Here is a 24,261-nt window from a genome sequence, read left to right as displayed (position 1 = left end):
TACTTTTAAGTAACTCTTTAAGATCAAAGAGTGCCAGAGCTGAAAGTGCAAAGCATAGAAATCAGGTTCTAATCATTTTTTTTTCTTTCTTTCTTTCTTTTTTTTTTTTTTTTATTAATTTATTCTTGTTACATCTCAATGTTTATCCCATCCCTTGTATCCTCCCATTCCTCCCGGTTCTAATCATTTTATGAGCTGTGTGACCTGTAGTAAGTTAACCACTCTGGTTTCCTCATCAGTTCTGCATACAAATAACACCTAAAGGAGAATTGTGAGAATTAACTGAAATCTACATCATAGTCCCTACTATACAGAGTACACAATAAAAGATGGTTTCTCTTTAATATTAAACCACCGGCACTGCAAAATGAAAACAAAACACTGCATCATAACTACTTTCTCGACTTTTCCTCTTACTCTAAAGGTGCCCCTTAGAATCTAAAGATAATTAACTCAAATGGAAGAAATAAAAGGATGGGAAAACGTACACTTTACTTTGATGCACAAAAAGAGCCCTTTGTTTCAGCCTAGAGTCTCAGACGCAACTGACTTGCCAGAGAAGAAGCCATCCTCTTAATTCCCATTTTCCTGCCTCTGAAGAGGCTGCGCAATGAAGCCAAATGTCCCTTCTCGGCCACCTTAGGTTCCCTCCCCCTTCTAGCCCACCCCTTCTAGTTCACTTTTATTGGGTGAGTCTATTTGGCGCCAAAGCGAGGAGCTGCTTGCTGGAGCTGAGGGGCTCTGAACAATAGAGGTGACGGGGCTGGGAGCCGGGAGCCCAGCGACCGTTTGGCGTGACTTGGCAGTTGACGAGACCGCTGGAACCAGGCGCGACCATCATGTTCTGCGAAAAAGCTATGGAGCTTGTCCGCGAGTTACACCGCGCGCCGGAAGGGCAGCTGCCTGCCTTCAACGTGAGGAGCGGCGGCCGGGGAGGGGCGTGTCGAGGGCGGGGCCTCTGGTCTGGGGGCGGGGCCTGCGTTGCTCCAGCCAGTCCGGTGTGGCCTGTTGAAGATTCTTCTTACGTGTCTGTTGCTAGGTTCACTTTACTGCCCTTGTTGTTTCCGAGATCGGAAACAAAAAGTTTGAAACTGGGGAAAACAAATTATAGGAAGAAAAAGAAAAGGCTCATACTTAACGTTACCCATTGATTTGGTGAATTTCCCTATCTGAGTGTTTCTGGTTTTTTGTTTTTTGAGACAAGACCTCATGTAGTCCAGGCTGGCCTGGAACGTTACTTCAAAAGAAAAGAAAAGGCCGGGCTTGGTGGCGCAGGCCTTCGATCCCAGCACTCAGGAGGCAGAAGCAGAAGGATGGATGTCTGAGTTTGAGGCCAGCTTGGTCTACAAAGAGAGTTCCAGGGCAGCCAGCACTACACAGAGAAACCCTGTCTTGAAAAACCATAAAAAGAAAGAAAGAAAGAAAAAAAAAATGCGTTTTGAGAGACCTGCATGGAGGTGCCCCATGGAAGCCAGAAGAGGGTGGGGAATCCTCTGGAACTGGAGGTGTAGTCAGCTGTGAGCTGCACTCGGTAGAGTGTTGGAAACCCAGGTCCTCTGCAAGAGGAGCAAGTGCTTTAAGCCACTGAGCCATCTCTCCAGCCCCCTGCCTCTGCTGTGAAGCTGTCCCAGCAGCAGCCTTTGGAAACCACAGATCTCCTTTCCTTGCCTTTCTTTTACATGTATCTGGGTTCAGTCTACTAAGAGCTGACGTTTCTGTAAAGGGCCTGATGGAATCATGTAGTGTGAGTCCTTTGTATCCAGCCTCTGTTGCCCAGTATGATGTATTTGATACTATCCTTATAGTGCTGTGTTTTTCAGTAGTTCAGTAGTTTGTAAAGTTTTGTGTGTGTGTGTGTGTGTGTGTGTGTGTGTGTGTGTGTTTTGCATGCATGCATGTATGCCACGGTGTGCATGCCTGATGCCCACAGAGGTCTGAAGAGAGCAGTGGATCCCTCTGGAACTGGAGTGACAGATGCTTATAAATCACCATGTGAGTGCTGGGAATAGAACTTGGGTCCTGTACAAGAGCAACCATTGCTCTTAACCACTTAGCCATCTCTTGTAGTGTGAATTCTGGAATTTTGGTTTCTTTAAAAACACAGAAAAAAACCTGGTGATGGTGGTACACACCTTTAATCCCAATGCTGGGGGATGCAGAGGCAGATGGATCTCTGTGAGTTCAAGGCCAGCCTGATCTACAGAGTGAGTGCCAGGACAGCCAGGGCTACACAGAGAAACCTTGTCTTGAGAAACAAATAAACAAAACCCCAAAACAAAACAACAGAAATATTATAAGAAAATGTTCCTTTAACTTGGGAGGCAGAGGCAGGTGGATCGCTGTGAGTTCGAGGCCAGCCTGGCCTACAAAACTAGTCCAGGATAGCCAAGGCTACACAGAGAAACCCTGTCTCGGGGGTGGGGGTGGGGATGTTTTCACTTTAAGCCTAGGTGTGGTTATATGCGGCTGTTCTCCTGATTTGCCTCGTGCTCTAGCAGAGGCATGGTTTTGCTGCCGATAATTTCTGCAACTGTGTGACATTTGGAATTCTGGGGACTTTTCAGAGGGTACATAAATGCTAGGACCTTTTGAGGCAGGATTGGTTGCCATTGCTCAAAGAAGAAAAACAAGAAGGGTGAGAAAAAGAAGAACCCACAAAGCCCTCCAGAGAAACTTTGTCATCATTAAGCAGTAATGCCCAATTCCCCTTTTCTCACAGCTCCTGATAACCCCTTTTCTTTTACATCTATTTACTTACGTGGGTGTGGGCATGTGTACAAGAGCACAGATGTGGAGGAGGTCAGGGGACAGCTTGAGAGAGTTGGTTCTCCCCTACCATGTGAGTTATAGGAGCTCATCAGGCTTGGAAGGAAAGCAAGTGCCCTCTCATGCTGAGCCGCAACACTCTGCCTTCACGTACACCTTAAGGCCAGAAGGGGGAATCGATCACATTATAGATGGTTGTGAGCCACTATGTGGTTGCTGTGAATTGAACTCAGTGCTCTTAACCTCTGAGCCATCTCTCCAGCGCCTCCTTTTTTCTTTTTAAAGACAGGGGATCACTGTGTAGTTTAGGCTGGTCTCAATTTGAGATGCTCCTTCAAATTGCTGGGATTGATTCTAGGCTTGTGCTACTATGCCTGGCTAAATTGCTTTTCTGTGTATGAATTTACCTTGTTAGGTATTCCCAATAAGTAGAGTCTAACTATAGTTCTTCTGTGTCTGGTGTCTGTGGTTTAACGTGGAGTTTTCAGGGTCTAGCTAGGTTATAGCATGTGTCAGGACTTACTCCTCTTACAGATAAGTGATGCTCCATTGGGCGATGCACCACATTGGCTTCAATTGGCTTCTCTCTCTATCTCTTGTTGGTCCTTTGAATTATTTTTGCTTTTTGACTTTTTTGAATGATGCTGCCAAAACCATTTGTGTAAAGTCCAGTGTATGTCTGTAATTCCAGGACTTGGGGTGCTGAAGTAGGAGTTTTAATGTGAGTTTGAGGTCAACCTGGGCCACATAATACTAGCAAGAACCTATTTCCAGAATGCCAATTATGAAAACATAAACATAAAGAATCAAACACAACAAAGTTGTGTGTGGATTGCGGTAGAAAGAAAGGAAAAGAGAGAGAGAGAGAGAGAGAGAGAGAGAGAGAGAGAGAGAGAGAGAGAGAGAGAGAGAGAGAGAGAGAGAGAACGAACACATGGGATTGGGTATAATAAACCCAGGAGAGGAATTGCTGGGGTGTATGGTAGGTAGTTCTGCTTTAACTTTTTTTTTTCTGGTGCTGGACATAGAACTCAAGGTCTTATGCAAGGTAGGAAAGGCCTCTACCACTGAGTTGCACCCATAGTCGTTTGTATTTTAAGATAGGGTATCTATATAGTGCATGAAGACCTTAAACTCTGGATCCTCCTGCTTGGCATTCTGAGTTCAGGAACTACTCTGTCCATTCCCTTTAACTGTTGGAGCAGCTGTGGAACTGTTTCCACAGGGCTGTACCACTTTGTGTTCCTTGCCAACACCTGTAGCCATGGAAATATTGTGAAGCCTATTGTCTCACTGGTAAGGTATATAAATGAAAGATATTGTATAGATTGAAATTGATAAGAGAGTCAATGAATGTATATCAATACCAATTTATGTAGGGGAGTCAATGACTATATATCAATACCAATTTATATGTTTCAGGAGGATGGACTCCGACAAGTTCTGGAGGAGATGAAAGCTTTGTATGAACAAAATCAGTCTGATGTGTAAGTTGTGATAATATTGATGTTTTAAAAATAAAAAATGAAGCTGGGTGTGGTGGCGCATGCCTTTAGTCAGGAGGTAGAGGCAGGGAGATCATAGTGAGTTTGAGGCCAGCCTGGTCTACAAAGTGAGTCCAGGACAGCTCTGTGATTGGACAGTGCTTCCCATGTGCTAGATGCTTAGTGTGTTTTCATGAAGTATTATGTATGATGTATGACTTCTAAATTGAAAGAATTAAGTTGGGCTTTAAAAGATGCGACAATTCATACTTAGTGTCCACTCTTTGTTTTCGTTAACAGATGCCTTAGTGTGTTTGAAGGAGAGGGGTCCACTGAGCAGGAACAACAGTGATTTCTGGTAGAAGGAATAGAGCTTGAGAACGGGTGTCATTTAGCAGGTCTAGAAAGGGCTATGACTGAACATTTAAAGCTAGGCATGGCAACTCACACAGTGGAGAGCCTGGTCTGTGTGAACAGACGTCAGCGGCCGCCATCACATAGTCAGATAAAAAAGGGTGCTGATGGGTCAACGCTGAGGTAGAGTATGGTCATGTAGCCCGTTCTCATTTCCCCTCCAGCCCCCCCCCCCCCCGGGAGCCAGGCTTCCTCTGTGACTGTCCTGGAATTCACTCTGGACCAGGATGTCCTCAAACTTAGAGATCCACCTGCCCCTGCCTCCCAAGTACTGGAATTAACATCCAGCCGTGTCAGAATCTTAACTAAAGAGTTACTTGGATGTAGAAATTAATAATATGATAAGACCTGTGAGGCAAACAAAATGATAGGAACACAACACATACAGATAACAGAAGGAGGAAGTGAACCTCAGCAGCAGATGCTGTCTTTTTTTTTTTTTTCTCGAGATAGGGTTTCTCTGTGTAGCCTTTGGTGTTCTGGACTCACTTGGTAGACCAGGCTGGCCTCGATGTCACAGATATCCACCTGCCTCTGCCTCCCGAATGCAGATGTCAAGTCTTAAACTCAATCTATGAAGTTGTTCGTTAATCCATTCAACAGACAAGCACTAAATAAAGTTGCACTGATAAATGTTTCTGGTATCCCCAGGGTAAATAACATAGCCTAGATTTCTGTTTATGACCCTTACTGTTTAGGAGCCAGACACTCCTACAAACCCAGGAGAGAGTAATGCTCAGAGACCATGTAAAGTATAACTGGCATTAAAGAAGTGACAGTTTTCTTTAGGAAAAGACATTTAGGCCAGGCGTGGTGGCGCACGCCTTTAATCCCAGCACTTGGGAGGCAGAGGCAGGCAGATCACTGTGAGTTTGAGGCCAGCCTGGTTTACAAAGTGAGTCCAGGACAGCCAAGGCTAACACAGAGAAACCCTGTCTCAAAAACCAAACCAACCAACCAACCAAACGAACGAACAAAGAGACATTTAGGTGAGGCTTCAAGGAGAAGTAGATTTTACTTGCTAAAACAGGTTGAGCATTCAGACAGTGGCCATTTGCCTAGCATGTGTGGTGCCCTGGGCTTAATCTCTAGCACCACAAAAACAAAACAACCTATGCCAAGGATCATAAAGAGGCGAGTGTTCCAGAAACTGCACTTAAAGATCAGCATGCTGGAACTTAGCAAGGAGAAGGTGACATCAGATGAGGTTTTTATTTTGAGGTCTTCCTGGCTGCTGTATCTACATAACAAGTAGAGAGGAGGGGACATAGTCACCATTAAGGTCACTAAAAAGTAACCTGGACCATAATGAAATAAAAATATATTTTGGAGTTGGCATATTAGGTCTTGGTTTAGTAAGGGACTGAATTTTCTGTACTCCCTGTATCTGTACTCTGCAAATTAATCATCCAGAAATTTGTCCCTTATTCTGCTTAATTCTCTTCAGGGAGATGACCATTGTTACTAGTTTCTGGTTACAATTATTTGTGAGGGGGCTGGAGAGATGGCAGTGGTTAAGAGTACAAGGTGCTCTTGCGAGCAGCTGGATTTGATTCCCAGAACCTACAGGCCAGGTCACAAAGGTCTGTAACTCCAGTTCTTGGGGATCTGACACCCTCTTCTGCCCTCTGTGGGAACTCCATGTATTTGGTACAAATACCATACATGGAAAATGAAAAGATTATTATTATTTTTTTAAAGATTTATTTATCTGTTATTATGTATATAGTGTTCTGCCTGCACGTACACCCACAGGCCAGAAGAGTGGATCAGATCACATTAGAGATGCTTGTGAACCACCATGTGGTTGCTGGGAATTGAACTCAGGACCTCCGGAAGAGCAGTCAGTGCTCTTAACCTCTGAGCCATCTCTCCAGCCCCTATTTATTATTTTTATTTTGGTTGTTTTTTTTGTTTTTTTTTTTTTTTGGCTTTTCGAGACAGGGTTTCTCTGTGTAGCCTTGGCCATCTGGACTCACTTTGTAGACCAGGCTGGCCTTGAACTCACAGCGATCCGCCTGCCTCTGCCTCCTGAGTGCTGGGATTAAAGGCGTGCGCCACCACGCCCAGCTCTATTTTGGGTTTTTTTGAGGCAGTGTTTCTCTATGTAGCTGTGCTGGAACTCTCTACCTAGAGGTAGGACTAGGCCTATCTCTGCCTCCCAAGTGCTGGGATTAATGGCATGCACAAGCCCAGCCCAAATAAGAGGATTCTTAAAAATAAGTAAAATAGGGCTGGTGAGAGGACTCAGTGGGTGGAGGTACTTGCTGCTAAGCTTGATGATTTGAGTTCAGTTCCCAGGAACCATGTGGTGAAAGGAAAGTTGCCCTCTGATCTTTATATGAACTGGATGTACATACAAATAAATCCATTAACATTTTAGAAAATAAAATAAATTGTGAGTAGAAGTGACTCTTTCGATGAATCATGTGCAAATGTGAAAAGTTTTACACGTGCTTTCTAAATTATTCTATTAAATTTAATCATTTGAGAATAGATCTCATTGTTTTAGTTGTCTTACCTAAAGCTTTCTTTTTTTTGTTGTTTTGGTTTTTGTTTTTTTGAGACAGGGTTTCTCTGTGTAGCTGTCCTGGACTCACTTTGTAGACCAGGCTGGCCTCAAACTCACAGCGATCAAGCCTGCCTCTACCTCCCTAGTGCTGGGATTCAGGGCATGTGCCGTCATGCCCCACTCACCCTAAAGCTTTCTATCCTGTCTTGGTTCCCAAGTTCTGGGATTGCAGACTTGGTGAAACCATTCCCTGCTGGTCCAATGTAATGTATTGGTTCCTTATAATCCGGGAATTATATCCTGACATTGTAAACAGTTGTAAAGAATGTGGAGAGGTAACCTGACCTTCATAGGATGGCAGAAGTGTGTAGAATGGTGCTTGTGCTCAGGGGAGTAGCTTAGTGCTGCGGCTCTTGCTGAGCATGTGTGGGATCCTGGGTTTAATCTCTAGCACCACAAAAACAGAACCACCGGAAAGTCAGTGACAAATACAGGGTCTCACTAGGTAGACTAGGATGGCCTTGAATGCAGACATTTTTCTGACTCTGTCTCCTAGTGCTGGGATTAAAGGTGTGCACCAAACCCAGTTCTGGTTTTTCATCTTTTAATATACTAATAAGGCACTGGCATGGAGGTGGCTACTCTGCTCTGGTTGGCTGCTAACTAATTGTAAAGGGACAAAACAAACATGTAAGTCAGTCATCATGGCTTTGAAATGCTTACCTACACTGGAATGTGCATATCTGCTTCTTGCTCCTTACATGTCCTTAACAGGAATGAGGCGAAGTCAGCTGGCCGAGGTGATCTGATACCAACCATCAAATTTCGGCATTGTTCTTTGTTAAGAAATCGACGCTGCACTATAGCATACTTGTAAGTGTCTATGGTTTTGCTTGGGTATCAAGGACTCTAGGAGGGCTTTTTTTAAAAAAAACATTTATTTATTTTATTTTATGTGCATTGGTGTTTTGTCTGCATGTGTGTCTGTGTAAGGGTGTCAGATCATGGAATTATAGACAAGTGTGAACTGCTATGTGGGTGCTGGGATATGAACCCTGGTCTGCTGGAAGAGTAGTCAGTGCTTTTAACCACTAAGCCATCTCTCCAGCCCCTCTAGGAGGGTTTTTTGTTGTTGTTTTTCTTTTTGTGTTCCCCTCTCCCCCCAGCCCCCCAGGTAGGGTTTGTTTGTGTAGCCTTGGCTGTCCTGGGCTTGCTTTGTAGACCAGGCTGACCTTAAACTCACAAAGATCCACCTGCCTCTGCCTCCCTGAGATCCACCTGACTTTTAGGGTTTGCTTTCTTTCTTTCTTTCTTTTTTTTTTTTTTTTTTTTGAGACGGGGTTTCTTTGTGTAGCCTTGCCTGTCCTGGAACTCAGCTCTGTAGCCAGACCAGGCTGGCCTTGAACTCATAGAGACCTGCCTGCTTCCGCCTCCCAAGTGCTGTGATTAAAGGTGAGTGCCATCCCTCCTCCCCTCCCCCCTGCACCTCCCCACACACCCCAGCTCTAGGAGGGTTTTTTATGTAGTTTCTCAGTGGGTAGCAAGGAAAAAAAAATCTTCTGTTGTTCCTTTTTATGTTTTTTGTTTGTTTGTTTGGTTTGGTTTGGTTTTGAGACAGGGTTGTACCCATAGCTGGCCTTGAACTTGCTATGTAGACAGGCTGACCTTGAACTCACAGAGATCTTTCTGTTTTTACCTCCTGAATGTAATTGTACCTGGCTTAAAAAATTGTTTAGATTATGAAATTATAAAATTATGAGACTAATATATATTGCTCTATGGGACTTGGTTCTTAGATATTAGTGCTTGGTGTACTAATTTGGAGTATCATGGCAGTTCAGCACTGAATTCTTTTTTTTTTTTTTTTTTTTGGTTTTTTGAAACAGGATTTTTCTGTGTAGCCTCGGCTGTCCTGGACTTGCCTTTTAGACCAGGGTGGTCTTGAACTCACAGAGATCCACCTGCCTCTGCCTCCCGAGTGCTGGGATTACAGGTGATTGCCACTGTGCCTGGTACCACTGAATTCTTTACACTTTTCCTTTCTAAACAGTAAGGCCCTCATGGCCTTTGTAACCACTGCATATTGTCACATTTGGAGACATTAAACAATGCCTGGTGGAATCTGTCAGGTTGAAACAGGGTCTCATTATGTAGTCCTCTCTGGCTTTGAACTCAAAGAGATCCTCCTGCCTCTGCCTCCAAGGTTCTGGGATTAAAGGCATGTGCTACTGTGGGTCTCCCCTGTTCTTGGCGACTTGGATTGACTTCCAAGACCAGCTTCAGTGAGGCCATTCAACCTGATTTGGGATGAACAAGGGTAATCTAGAACTTTGGGGAGGGGGGAAGAATTCCAGAGTAGATATTGGCTTGGGGTTTAAGGTATTGTAATACCTCATTTGCATGGAGAGGCAATCCAGGAATCCCAGGTGCTTGCTGAGCAGGTTCTTATCTGGAGAAAGGAAATTGAACCTGTAACTTCCCTAAGGCCTATGTGACATTCCTCAGGTAGAAGGTGTGGGGATTTGGGCTTCCCAGCCAGAGAAGAGGAAGCCCCACTGACAAAGGGAGTCCTCCATTTTGTGCCTTGCTCAAGGCTTTCCAGTCTTTTTCTTTCTTTCTTTCTTTCTTTGTTTCTTTCTTTCTTTCTTTGTTTCTTTCTTTCTTTCTTTGTTTTGTTTTTTTTTTCTTCCCGAGACAGGGTTTCTGTATGTAGCCTTGGCTGTCCTGGACTCATTTTGTAGACCAGGCTGGCCTCAAACTCACAGCGATCCACCTGCATCTGCCTACCGAGTGCGCCACCACACCTGGCCTCACTTTCCAGTCTTGACGGGCTAAGATGTTAGTAGCAGAGTTTCTATATGCCACTATACCCAGCAATCTAAACTGTTCTTTTGGGTTTTTTGTTTTTGTTGTTTTTTTGTTTTTGTTTTTTGTTTTTCGAGACAGGGTCTCTCTGTGTTAGCCTTGGCTGTCCTGGACCCACTTTGTAGTTCAGGCCGGCCTCGAACTCACAGCGATCCGATCCGCATGCCTCTGCCTCCTGAGAGCTGAGATTGAAGGCGTGCCCCACCATGCCCGGGCTTCTAAACTGGTCTTAGAGTGCTCGCTCTGCTTTGGCACCTCTAAACTGTTCGTATGCACATTTTTTCCATTGTCTCAAAGATGTTTTCTGTCAGCCAAAGTCCACATGTTCCATTCAGGTTATTTATGTTTTTGTGAGTTTTTACTCTTCTCCTCAGAATGACTTTTGATATTCTTTTTAAAATTTTTTAAAAAAAGATTTATTTATTATGTATACAGTGTTTTTATGTATACAGTTGCCTGCATGTGTGCCTGCATACCAGAAGAGGGCACCAGATCTCATCATAGATGATTGTGAGCACCATGTGGTTGCTGGAAATTGAATTTAGGACCTTTGGAAGAACAGACAGTGCTCTTAACCTCTGAGCCATCTCTCCAGGCTCCAACCCCTTTTATTCTTACATCATCTAATCCCTTCATGTCCTAGGTATGACCGGTTGCTTCGGATTAGAGCACTGAGATGGGAATATGGCAGTGTCTTGCCAAATGCTTTACGGTTCCACATGTCTGCTGAAGAAGTAAGTTAGCACTATTCAAATGCATAAAAATGCTATGTTCTCCAATAGCAGCAGTGTTTCTTTCTTTCTTTTTCTTTTGTCAATTTTTTCAGCTCTGGCTGTCCTGGAACTGGCTCTGTAGACCAGGCTGGCCCCAAACTCTCAGAGATCTGCCTGTCTTTGCCAAGTACTGGGATTAAAGGTGTGCACCAACACGCCTAGCTTGAACTAATTTCTTATATACTATGATAGGAATTATATGGTGGGGAGTAATTCTAAGTACCATGTGGAAAACTCTTAGTATTTAACAAAGTAAAATCCCAATATGTTCTTTAATAGGGATCCATCTTTGGGATTAAAAACTATATTATTACTTGGTGTTTTCTATACAGTGTGTGCATAAATGATACACACACACACACACACACACACATTCTACCAACATTAAAAATTCATATTGGTAATAAGTTTTTATTGATCTAGTAACCAAGGCACAGGGTCACTCCAGATACTGGATTGGAGGTAGGTAAACTTAAATCCTGACTATTCAAGGACTGTCTGTCTGAAGCAAGCAACTTGACCTCTACCTATACCTAAATTCTCTCCTTTAAAAATGACACAGGTTCAGGGGCTGGAGAGATGGCACAGTGGTTGAGAGTACTGGATGTTCTTCCAAAGGACCCGGTTCATTTCCCAGCACCCACATGGCGCCTTACAACTGTCTATGTAATTCCAGTTCCAGGGGATCTGACACCCTCACATAGACACACGTACAGTCAGAACACCAATGTAATGAAATAAAAATAAATAAATAATTTTAAAAAAATGATAAAGGTTTGCAAGGACTTTAGACACTAACTGCCTTAAGTTAGATCACACTTTACCTAAGTCTTCCATAAGATTTTCCCTTACTTTAGATAACAATCACAAGTTCTTTTTTTTTTTTTTTTTTTTTTGGTTTTTCGAGACAAGTTCTAATGTCCCATGATTCCTATAGGTTCAGTATTTCACCAGAGCAAGCCACAAAACTCAAAACCATTCTACTTCAAAGTTTAAAGTCTTGAAACCAAATTGATATAAAGCAAAGCGGATACAGACCGGCTGGAACCCGCCACATGAGGCTCACAAGGCAAGGGCAGAAAGGGCTGGAGACTCTAAGCATCTGGCATTTTATTTATTCTTGTAAATCAGAGCTGGACATCCTCTTGACACATTCCATAGTGGTTCACATAATGCTAGCATCCAGGTACTCTCTCACAGCATTGGCAGCTACGTGACTGGGGTTTTATACTTTAGGGACATGACCATTGAATTACCAATCCTGTCACTAAGCTCAGCCTTTTCTCCTCCCCTCCCAGGAGGTCACAGTCAGGTCCAAAGCCCACTCCACTGGTTGTATGGTTTCTAGCCTCCCTTCTGTGTCATTAGTTGGCGTAAACTAACCGGGTCCACTGTGGGTTATTTCATTTAGCAAGATACTCCGGATGCTTCTGCATCAGTGATGTGTGCTTTCTGTCCTTACCGTGATTTGCATACTATATCACATCTATTGATTTGTGAGTGTTTAACCAACCTTTTGTCTTTGGAGTGAAGTCAACATGGGCATGATCTGATCTTTTTAATGTGTTCTTCTTGAATGGTTTTTGTTTTTCGGAACAGGGTTTCTCTGGGTAGCCTTGGCTGTCCTGGACTCACTTTGTAGACCAGGCTGGCTTCAAACTCACAGTGATCCAACCAGCCTCTGCCTCCTGAGCGCTGGGATTAAAGGCCTGCACCATCACGCCCAGCTGGGTAAATTGTATTTTCACATCGTTTGATTGTAGGGAAATTTCAGTTTCCTCCCCAATCTTCAAAAGTATATTGTTGAGGGCCTGGAGAGATGGCTCAGTGGTTAAGAGCACTGACTGCTCTTCCAGACGCCCTGAGTTCAATTCCCATCAACCACTCCGTGGCTCACAACCATCTATAATGAGGACTGGTTCCCTCTGCAGGTGTACATGCAGGCAGAACACTGTATACATTTAAGGGGCTGGAGAGATGGCTCAGAGGGTAAGAGCACTGGCTGCTCTTCCAGAGGTCCTGAGTTCAATTCCCAGCAACCACATGGTAGTTTACAATTATCTATACTGGGATCTGATGCCCTCTTCTGGCATGTAGGTGTGTGTGCAGATACAGTCCTTACATAAATAAATAGATCTTCCAAAAAAAAACCACTGTATACATTTAAAAAAAAAGTGTAAGTATAATATATATTTGAATCTCTGAGTACTTGTGTGGTTTCAGTAGTTTTCTTCTTGTTAATTTCTAGTTTTATTGCATTAATTTGTTAATACAAAAAGTTAGATTTTCTTGTATTTTTAAAGAATTGATTTGTGGCTTAGAATGTAATCTCTCTTCCAGAAGCTTATGAGCTGCTGAGAAGAATATATATTCTTTATCTGTTAGATAGATATTCTGTGTGTATCTGATAAGCTCATTTGATGTACTGTATAGTTTGATTGTTTTTTTTTTTTTAAGAGGGTGTCAGAGTCCCTAGAACTGGAAGTACAGATGACAGTGATCTACCCTGTTGATGCTAGAAACTGAATCCAGGTCCTCTGTAAGAGCAACAAGTGTTCTTCACTGAGCCATCTCTCCAGCCCCTGCAGCATAATTTAACTCTAAGGTTTATTTGTTAATTATCCATTTGAATGACAATGGGGTATTGAAATCACCTACTCCCTCCAGGTGCATTCCTTTAATCCCAGCACTTGGAAGGCAGAGGCCGGTAGATCTCTGTGAGTTCAAGGCCAGCCTGGTGTACAAAGGGAGTCCAGGACAGCCAAGGCTACCCTGAGAAACCTTGTTTGGATAAACAAACAAACAAATAAACAAACAAAAAAACAAAGAAGAAGAAGAAGAAGAAGAAGAGAGGAATCACATACTACTATTGTATCAGGACCTATCTAACCTTTTGTAGATAGCCACCAGTATTTAGCACCTTAATATTTATTTATCTTCTTTTCCAGGAATTCTTAGGTTTGGTCTCTTGACTGTGTGCCAGAGTTCTCCCATCACTGTGTAGTGATGCCTATCTCCCAGTTGATGCTTGAATGTAGTCTTTCCTCTTTCTTCTGTACCATGGCGTGTATGTATGTATGTATGAATGCACGTATGTATGTATGCATATATATTGTTTTTGGGTTCTTTGGTTGGGTTTTCAAGACATGGTCTCTCTGTGTAGGCCTGGCTGTCCTGGACTGGTTTTGTAGACCACCTGCCTCCTGATCATTGAAGGTTTTGGTTTGTTTAACTTAACATTTCCCCCCACAATATTAGTTTCTTTGCTTACATTTTGTTCTAGGTTGACTTTCATTCCCAATTCATCCATTTTTAGTACTGTCCCCATGTATTGCTGACTTTTTCTCTTTAGGTTCTTGATTGAACTAATCCATTTGTTTGTATCATCATATGAGACATTGACCAGTTTTTACTAGTAATCTTTGTTTTTTGTTTTTTCTTTTTTTTGGTTTTTCGAGACAGGGTTTCTCTGTGTAGCCTTGGCCATCCTGGACTCACTTTGTAGACCAGGCTGGCCTCAAACTCACAGCAATCCGCCTGCCTCTGCCTCCTGAGTGCTGGGATTAAAGGCGTGCGCCACCACGGCCGGCTTTTACTAGTAATCTTTGAAATCGTCATCTAGTACTATAGTTATTTCACTGTTTTTGAGTTTAGTAGATCATATTACATAAAGCCTTTTGGAGGAGCCAGTTTGTCACACTTCCTCATGTTTTGGGGTCTCTGACTTGTGATGCACATATCTGCTGGTCTGGATCTCTTTTCCTGTTTTATTTGGGGATCTTTTAAAAAAAGATTTATGTATTTATTATGTATACAGTGTTCTGCCTGCATGTACACCTGCAGGCCAGAAGAGGGCACCAGATCTCATAGATGGTTGTGAGCTACCAGGTGGTTGCTGGGAATTGAACTCAGGACCTTTGGAAGAGCAGCCCGTGCTCTTAATCTCTGAGCCATCTTTCCAGCCCCTAGGGATCTTCTTGAAGGCTTAATCTCCAGCACCCTGCATAGAGAGAAAGCAAGTTTCTGTAATAGCAACAGCTATAAGCCACACAAGATAAAGCGGTACACTTAGAATCTAGTAACTGTGAGCACAGAGCGAGACTGCCAAAGCTACTATAGAATATGGGACAAAGTTAATTTTTAGAGTGAGTGTGGAGATAGTAAATGAATGACATAAAAGAAGGAGGCGGGGAAGGGGAGAAATAGAGAAGCAAGATTAAATACAGGAAGGGGAAAGAAGCTGAGAAAAAGGAGAAAAATGTTATTCTAGGGAAAGAACAAGAAATTAGAAAATAAAAGAAAAAACAAATGCTATCATGAAAAAGTTCAAACAAATTAGACAAGTACAATGAGAATAAAAACCAAAGATATAATGAGTATTTAAAGACAATAAGGTAAAGTCAAAATGTTCTAAATATATAGAGGAGAAAACCTGGGGCAAAAAAAAAAAAAAAAAAAAAAAATATATATATATATATATATATATATATATATATAGAGAGAGAGAGAGAGAGAGAGAGAGACAGAGAGAGAGAGAGACGGGGTGGGGCGGGAAACAGGGCAAAAAATAAAAAGAGAAAGGAAAATAAAAAAATATTGTCTAACAGTGAAAACGATCTATAAACCAAATTAGATGTATCACAAAAAAAACTTAAGGCTGAGGGAAGATTGTGCAAGAGGGTACAGATTGTAAGAGCCAGAGGACTCTGTTGTGAGATGAGGAAGCTTCCCTCATGATACCTCAGCAATATGGCTGCCTAAACAAGACCCAAAGAAGCACAGCACAAGTAGACTGCTAACAGGAAGGGGGGTGCAGTCTCATGAGGCTCCACCCATAGACAGCATGCTCCTGGAAGGATTATATTTCCCAGGGGTGAGCCCCTCGATTGGTCACCCAATGCAAGTGGTCAGCCCTGAAGTCACATATATTCAGAGTAACATGAAACAGGCTGAGCAGGTTTTATTTACATATTTAGACATGTATCTAACATAGGTTTTATACACACACAGAGAGAAATACACACACACACACACACACACACACACACACACACACACACACATCAATAATAATTAAAGAAAAAGACCATGATTTTGAGGGAACAAGGAGGCTACATAGGAGGGATTGGAGGAAAAGAAAGGGGGAAATGATATAATTATATTTTCATTTAAAAAAGAAAAAATCCAATAATTGTTTTGTTTGCTTTTGGTCTTTCTTTCTTTTAAGATTTATTTATTACTTATACAGTATTCTATCCACACATGTGCCTGCCCACCACAAGAGGGCACCAGATCTCATTACAGGTGGTTGTTGCTGGGAATTGAACTTAGAACCTTCAGAAGAGCAGACACTGCTCTTAACCTCTGAGCCATCTCTCCAGCCCGCTTTTGGTTTTTCGATACAGGGTTTTTCTATATAGCCCTGGCTGTCCTGGAACTCATTCTTTTGGCCTTTGCCTCCTGAGCGCTAGGATCAAAAGTGTGCGCCACCACCAGGCCAGCTAATTTTTACCCCCAAAATACTTGGTAGTGTACACATTTAATCCCAGCAGTCAGGATGCAGATGCAAGCAGATCTTTGTGAGTTCAAGGCCAGGTTGGTCTACATCGCAGGTTCCAGGACAGCCAGGGTTAGAGGATGAAACTCTTGCTTTAGAACACAAACAGGCTGGGTAGCTCTGTATGCTTTGAATCCCAGCACTGACAGAGGCAGGTTGACCTCTGTAAGTTTAAGGCCAGCCGAGTTTATAGAGTGAGCTAGGGCTACAAAGAGAAAACCTGTCTTAGGGGAAAAAAGAGAGAGGTAATAAAAGTAACACTAAATAAAAGTGTGAGGGGATTCAAAATGAATTAAAAGGTGAGTGGATTTCCCAGGGTTTAAAAGAAAACACAGATGAGGTACTAGAGCATCTTTCTGGTCGTTCCTAAGGGTCCTCAGAAATTGGAGTGGGCCAGTTCCATGCACAGTGGGCAGGGCCAGCCAAGCCTGTGGCTCTTGCCTTCCCTGTGCCTTTTACCTGCTGTTGCTCAGACCATACTGGCTAAGTCTCTGATGTCTGCCAGAGCTGTCTTCACTTTGGTACTTGTGACAGCTTTGTCAGCTCGACACAACCTAACATACTTGGGATGAGATCATTGGGCCAGTAGGTGTGTCTGGAGGAGTTTTATTTTTTTATTTTTTTGTTTTTCATTTTTTAAAATTAATTTATTATTGTTACATCTCAATGTTCATCTCATCCCTTGTATCCTCCCATTCTTCCCTCCCTCCCATTTTCCCCGTATTCCCCTCCCCTATGACTGTTCCTGAGGGGGATTACCTCCCCCTGTATATGCTCATAGGGTATCAAGTCTCTTCTTGGTAACCTGCTGTCCTTCCTCTGAGTGCCACCAGGTCTCCCCCTCCAGGGGACAGGGTCAAATGTGAGGCACCAGAGTACGTGAGAAAGTCATATCCCACTCTCCACTCAACTGTGGAGAATGTTCTGATCATTGGCTAGATCTGGATAGGGGTGGAGGAGTTTTATAATTAAGTTAATTGATGTGGGAAGATCCAGCCATAGGATGTGTTTGGCTTTGAAATGGTAGCATATAGTTTGTGTAGATTTTCTTAAATCTTTGTCAAATGACCATTTTTATGTTTACAGATGGAGTGGTTCAACCATTATAAAAAGTCTCTTGCTACTTACATGAGGTCACTGGGAGGAGATGAAGGCTTGGACATCACACAGGATATGAAACCCCCCAAAAGCCTATATATTGAAGTGTGTATACCTTTAATATGCACATTGTGCTACCTTCTATCAAAGATGATGATTTACTATCTTCTTTTAAAAATGAAAGGAAACTGAAGACAAAAGCCTGAGAGGAAGGTAGCTTCCACTGTCTCTAGTATCGACACCTAAAATTTCGTCAGTACACCCATTTGTCTTTGGTACCACAAATAGATGGTCATCGGAAGAAACAGTTTCTGAAGAGAGAGAGAAACCTATAGAATGAAAGCTAAGACATAAAAAAAATAAAAAAAGAAAAGATAAGATATAAAACACAATGTGTAGCTCTGCCAGATTCTAGCTTCAACATGAAAACTTAGAAAAATATTAATAACTTAACTCTGGTTAAAGCATTGGCTGCTCTTGCAAAGGATTCAGATTTAATCCTACCTGGCAGCTCACAGCCATCTGTAACATCAGTCCTAGAGGACCCAATGGCCTCTTCCGCCCACATGTGGTGTACAGACATACATGCAGATAAAACACCCATCCACGCGAAATGAAATGGGAAAGAAAATATTTATGAGGCTAGTGGGTACTTTTGCATATTAAATGATTAATGATATTAGATAGTAGTATAGGACTGTTTTATTTTTATTTTTTGTATTTTGACATAGGGTCTCATGCATCTCAGGTTTGCCTAGAACATGCCATGTAGTCAAGGCTAACCCCACGCAATCCTATTGCTTCTACTCCCAAGTGTTGGGATTGCAAGCATGGGCCACCATGCTTGGCTTTGTGTTTTGTTTTTTTAAGAATATTAATGTGAGCCGGGCGTGGTGGTGCACGCCTTTAATCTCAGCATTCGGGAGGCAGAGGCAGGCGGATCGCTGTGAGTTCGAGGCCAGCCTGGTCTACAAAGTGAGTCCAGGACGGCCAAGGCTACACAGAGAAACCCTGTCTCGAAAAACCAAAAAAAAAAAAAAAAAAAAAAAAAAAAAAAGAATATTAATGTGTAGAAGTAGGTAATTTGAGCCAGTTATGGTGGTTGGATTGCTGTAGTCCCAGCAGCTTCAAGGCTGAGGCAGCATGATTAAGAGTTTAGAAGCAGCCTGGGCTACAGGAGCCCCTGTCTCAAAAGGAGGGAAGAGTAATCCTGAAGTGACTGAGAGGAACACACTTAGCTACACGTTGATGTAACCTTTTTTTTTTTTTTCTTAGTTTGGCTGTGATTTTTCTGTATTAAATACCTGATCTAGAGTGCAGCTTAGTGGCAGACCCTGACTTGACATGCAGAAGGCTCAGCAACAGCACTCTTTCTTAAAGCCAGTCTTTTCAGAGCAGCACATATTGCCGTGGAGATTTTCCTCTAATAGTATTTCTCCCACTAAGATTAATTTTAGGACATGGTAGAAGTATCTGGCACTTGCTGCTGGAGTTGGCTTTACCAGGAGTCAGTGGCGGTGCAGTGGAGGCCTGCCTCTCAGGAGAGTAAACTCCTTCCTAGCTCTCATGAGATGAAAAGCCTAAAAGCCTCCTTGTCTTCCTTGATAGTACTTAGTGCTGTCCCTTAAGGAGTTATTTAAATGTAATGTGTATATGAGAAGTTGCATGTCCCTTGGCATCCATGAGGACAGTTTTGGGGAGTTGGTTCTCTCCTTACCCTGTGAGCTCAGGAGATGAAACTCAGGTCGCCAACCTTACACAGCAAGTGCTTTTGCCCTCTGAACCATCTTGCCAGCCTAGATACCTCTTTACCATTGCAAAAGTTGCTGCCAAAGACTACACTCCTACTCTTTCCTTCCAACCAAGACTTTCTCTCAGTTTCGATAACCTACTTGCCTAAAGAATAAACTGGGATGATTAAGAATTATTTACAGATTAAAAGATAACTTGGGGCTCGAGAGATGGATCAGCAGTTCAGAGCATGGCCTGCTCTTCTAGAGGTCTTGAGTTCAATTCCCAGCAACCACCATCTATAATGTGATCTGATGCCCTCTTCTGGCCTGCAGGTGTACATAAAGATAGAGTACTCCTATACATAAAATAAATAAATCTTGAAAAATAAAAAAATTTAAAAAAAGATAATGTAGTCCAACTTCATTTTTGCTTCCTATGGCACCAAGTGAAAGCTGTGCTTTTATTTTTTGCTGATAAGAAGTCCCTGGAATAAGTCTGTGTATCGAAGAAAATTGGAAGAATCTCTTCCAAAGTTGGAACTGGCAAACTTAGCTGTGTCCTATTCACATATTGAAATATGAGTGGAGACTATAAAAATAAGGTTGGAGTGGATCTAAATATTACATACTTAATACTTTTGCAGTGTGCGTTTTCTTTCTGATTAATACCTATAATAATGTAAACAGGTATGATGAGGCACAGCTGCACCCTCAGCTAGTTAGGAGGCGGTCAAAAACACAGCTTAGACCTTATCTCAAGGAAAAAACAGAATTTCATTTTGTTCTTTCAGGTGCGATGTTTAAAAGACTATGGAGAATTTGAAGTTGATGATGGCACTTCAGTCCTGCTTAAAAAAAATAGTCAGGTATTTTCTGTTGTCATATACTTTAAACCTTGTTAGAAATGTGTGTGTGTCAACTGGGCGGTGGTGCATGCACGCCTTTAACCCCAGCACTTGGGAGGCAGAGGGAGGTGGTTCTTCTGACTTTGAGACCTGCCTGGTCTACAGATCGAATTCCAGGGCAGCCAGGGCTATAAACCTTGTCTTGGGGGAAAAAAACTAATGTGTGTGGAAATGCTGGATTTGGTGGCAAACTGAGTATCTCCTTGCGAATTCCTCTGTATCTCAGACCAGTTTTGGACTTTTTCTGAATAAGATTTGGAGCAAATGTGTCAGTCATATGGCAAGAAAAATTTACTTCATTTACTAGGCTGCTGCTTATATTTAATACAAAACATTTTTCTGTATAACAATTACAATGGTTTTATTCTAGTTAGTTGACAGATTACGTGGGGACTATTAAAATGTTAAATACCATTTTAATAGTTAATCCTACCCAAGATAGGAGGATTAAAAGTTGAAGACCCACCAGGTAATCGCAGCACTTTGGGAGCCAGAAGCAGGCAAATCTCTTGTGAGTGCCAGGCCAGGCTCATCTACATAGTAAATTCAAAACCAGCTTGAGCTACACTGGAAATTCAGTGAGCTCCTCTCAGAATAAAAAGTAAAAAGAGGTTGGAGTTGTGCTTCAGTGGTGGAATACTTGTCCAGCATTCACGAACGTACAGGTTCATAGTACTAGAGTCAGAAGCAAAAGAAGATGCATTAAACTTGTTCCTGAATTTATTTAAAAAATTAAAAAAAGAAAAGAGTTATTCACTTTATTTTTCTTGTATGAAAACCCCTATGTGGTAGCCACAGCTGGAGCCTGGGTCCTCTGAACAGAGACTGTGGTGTAGGTTTTCCCAAGATGATCAGTGAATTCCTGATAAGGAGACTTGGTGAACACAGTCTCTTTCCAGAGGTCGGGGTCAGGTAGCTATAGGTCTTGGAAATGGCATCAAAAGTGGCCTTGGTGAAGTTGCCCAGGGTGGCAGTACAGCCCCTGGCTGGTGTGTAGCCGTATTCAATACTGGCCACCATCAGTAGCTTCTTGGACACAGGAGCACAATCAATACCAGTGCCTCTGGGGCCACACATGAGACGCACCAAGACAGCCACAGCGGCCTGTCACCTTGCCCAGAACACTGTGTGGCTTGCAAATCTTGTTACCCAGTAGCCTCTCCATACAGGGATGATGGGAAGCTTGACTAAGGTGAGATGGCCCCTTGGATGGCAGTGACTACCTCCTTGGAGCATTTAACACCAAGACCAACATGACCATTGTAGTCCCCAATAGCGACAAAAGCCTCGATCCTGGTCCGCTGGCCAGCCTGTGTCTGCTTCTGCATTGGCCTGATCTTAAGAACCTCATCTTGCTGGGCGTAGGAGCACATGCCTGTAATCCCAGCACTCAGGAGCCAGGGGCAGGTGGATCTCTGTGAGTTCAAGGCCAGCCTGGTCTACAAAGCAAGTCCAGGACAGCTGAGGCTACACAGAGAAACTGTCTTGAGGGAAAAAAAAAAAAAAAAAAAAAGAACCTCATCCTTTAGGGATACGCTCAATAATCTTGGATTCCTTAATTGGCAGGGAGAACAGATAAATCTCCAAGCCTTGATCTTCATGTCCTTAACCAGGCAGAGGCAGGCGGATTGCTGTTAGTTAGAGGCTGGCCTGGACTACAGACAGAGTGAGTTCCAGGACAGTCAGGGCTAAAACAGAAATCCTGTTGCGAAAAAAACCAAAACCAAAACCAACCAAGCAAACAAACAAAAACCCCCAAAACAAAAAAACAACTAGCCAGTGTTCTGGAAGTACCATGGAAACCTGTAGTTGCCAGAAGCAAAGCTGTCCTCAAAGCCAGATGAATAGAAGGCTAATTCAGTTTGTTATGGTTTTTCTTGAGCTCTGTGGTTGATCTGCCCACTGTGTACTGAGGTAGTGAAGACTCAGGTAGTGAAGACTGGGCCTGTTCATCTACTCCTGTGTGGACATGTGAACAGCCTGAACAACTTATGTTATCTGTATTTGAAGCCTGTTTTCTACTGTTTAATGTTTTGTTTTGTTTTGTTTTTTGAGACAGGGATTCTCTGGGTGGCCTTGGCTGTCCTGGACTCATTTTGTACACCAGGCTGGCCTTGAACTCATAGAGATCCACCAGCCTCTGCCTCCTGAGTGCTGAAATTACAGTTGTGTGCCACCATATCCAGAAAAAAATGAATAAATCTTAAGAATTAAGTGTTCAATTAATAGTGATACCAGTTTTACTTGGCTACAACAGCAGTTGTAGCCATTAGTTAAGTTTAGCTGTTATCTACACAGCTGTAGAATTTGATAAGGTATATCATTGCCTGTTGCTTTTTACTAATGCAAAGTAGAATTGAATTTTTTTTCCTAATTGTTTCTCTCACTCTTTCCCTCTACCTCCTTTTCCTTGCAGCACTTTTTGCCTCGGTGGAAGTGTGAGCAGTTAATCAGACAAGGAGTTCTAGAGCACGTGCTGTCTTGACTGTATCCTGTGATGACAACAGCAAGGCACTTCAGGCTCTGCCAGGTGTGAAGCCAAGCCTAGCTTAGCATCCTCACAGTGTCCTTACTGGACCTCCCCTTTCTTCTTTGATTTTAAATTTACAGACATGCTCTAAGGTAATCAAGAGGGCTTCGGTTATAGCTCAGCAGAGAGCACTTGCTTAGCATTTGAGGAAACCCAGAGTTCCATCCCTAGCACCTCAAAAGACACAACAAAAAACAAAGAGCAGGCTATACCAGGAACACTTGGCTAGGAGCACAATCTGTCAGCTGTTAAGCCTTTGTTAGAAGCTACATCTCTACCATTCCTACAGTAAATGCTGTGCTTTTATAAATGAAAATAAAGTCTTCATTTCAATTCTGTCTCATCATGGAAGTCACCTGGTGGCACATCTTTGGTAGTATATGCTGTGCAGCCAAGGGGATGAGTTTCTAGAATACATGTTTCTGACCATTCTGTCAAGTAGAGATGGCAATTTGTCATATGGCTACCTGAGAAAGGAAAGGAAGACACTGGAATTTGTTTTTTTCTGCAGTGGTGGCTCAAGACTGCCTTCATGCTAGTGGGTACCAGTGTCTCGGCTTTGTTCTTAATGTGGATGGAAACTATGTATTTTTTTTTTCAAAAGTAGCAAATAGTTACCAGTGGAAGGTAGAAACAAACAAATGTAGGGGAATAAATCTATAGTTTCCTTAGCAATAGAGTAAGAGTTATTTTGGCCAGGTGAAGGTTGCAGTAAGCCAAAGGTGTGGCAGAGGCTTCAGGAGCTGTGGGGGAGAATGCTGAGCAGTTAATTATACTATGTAGATGAGCAGCCTTCTTGCTCTTGTTGGTTTTGTTTTGTGTTTTTTTGTTTTTTGAGACCCGGTTTCTCTATGTTATCTTGGCTGTCCTGGACTCACTTTGTAGACCAGGCTGGCCATGAACTCACAGCGATCTGCCTGCCTCTGCCTCAGAGTGCTGGGAATAAAGGTGTGTGCCACCACGCGCAGCTCCTTCTTGCTCTTCTGAAGAGCAGGTCCCAGAAGACACCTTGGCACTGGTGATGCTCTGCTTTAGCCTCTTAAATGTTAGTATTACAATCTTGAGCTGCCTTGCCCAGGTTTAGCTTCATCCTGGTCCTGGATTCTGTTTTGTCTATTGGTTTGCTTGAGACAAGGTCTATGTAGCTCAGCTCTGGATGTCCTGGAATTCACTGGATAGACCAGACTGGCCTTGAACTCACATAGATCCACTTGCCCTGCTTCCTGGGTGCTGGGATTAAAGAAGTGTGCCACTACATTAGCTTGGTTTTGGCTTCTAATTTGATTTCATTTATATAAAAAGTATACTTTTACAACAAAAAATAGTTTTAAGTATTTTTATTAATTATTTGAGAATTTTATACAATGTGCTCTGATTCTATTCACCTCCCAAATAATTTCTGATAAGGTGTTAGATATCATGATAGAATATACTAGGTATTACTTTAGTCTTTGTAATTTTGTGAGACTTACAGTAAGGCCTCAAACAAGGTCGGCCTCTGCCTCCTGAGTGCTGGGTTTTAAAGGTGTGCACCACAACTGCCTGGCTTTCACACTTTTTGAGCCAGGATTTCTTACTGATTGAGCTAGACTGGCTAGCTAATAAACTCCAGGGACCCTCCTGT

At 42.6% G+C, this 24,261-nt stretch overlaps 1 protein-coding gene across 1 annotated transcript; it reads left to right on the top strand.

Moving 5' to 3' along the window:
- Positions 1-700: 700 nt before the first annotated feature.
- On the top strand, positions 701-22,794 carry Gins1 (GINS complex subunit 1). The gene is made up of 7 exons (XM_051143438.1): positions 701-914; positions 4,189-4,253; positions 7,951-8,049; positions 10,685-10,775; positions 17,458-17,574; positions 19,994-20,068; positions 22,524-22,794. The coding sequence occupies exons 1-7, from the start codon at positions 840-842 to the stop codon at positions 22,590-22,592; spliced, it is 591 nt and encodes a 196-aa protein (XP_050999395.1). The 5' UTR covers positions 701-839; the 3' UTR covers positions 22,593-22,794.
- The last annotated feature ends 1,467 nt before the right edge of the window (positions 22,795-24,261 follow it).

Source organism: Acomys russatus, chromosome 4 (assembly GCF_903995435.1).
Source record: "Acomys russatus chromosome 4, mAcoRus1.1, whole genome shotgun sequence".
NCBI lineage: Eukaryota > Metazoa > Chordata > Mammalia > Rodentia > Muridae > Acomys > Acomys russatus.
This window is presented reverse-complemented; position numbering and strand designations above follow the sequence as displayed.

Excerpts from the sequence above, each read along its gene's own strand:
- Gins1 (XM_051143438.1), top strand. The coding sequence starts at position 840 with ATGTTCTGCGAAAAAGCTATGGAGCTTGTCCGCGAGTTACACCGCGCG. Across the intron at positions 4,254-7,950 it reads GAACAAAATCAGTCTGATGT|GAATGAGGCGAAGTCAGCTG; the intron begins GTAAGTTGTGAT and ends TGTCCTTAACAG. Across the intron at positions 8,050-10,684 it reads CGCTGCACTATAGCATACTT|GTATGACCGGTTGCTTCGGA; the intron begins GTAAGTGTCTAT and ends TTCATGTCCTAG.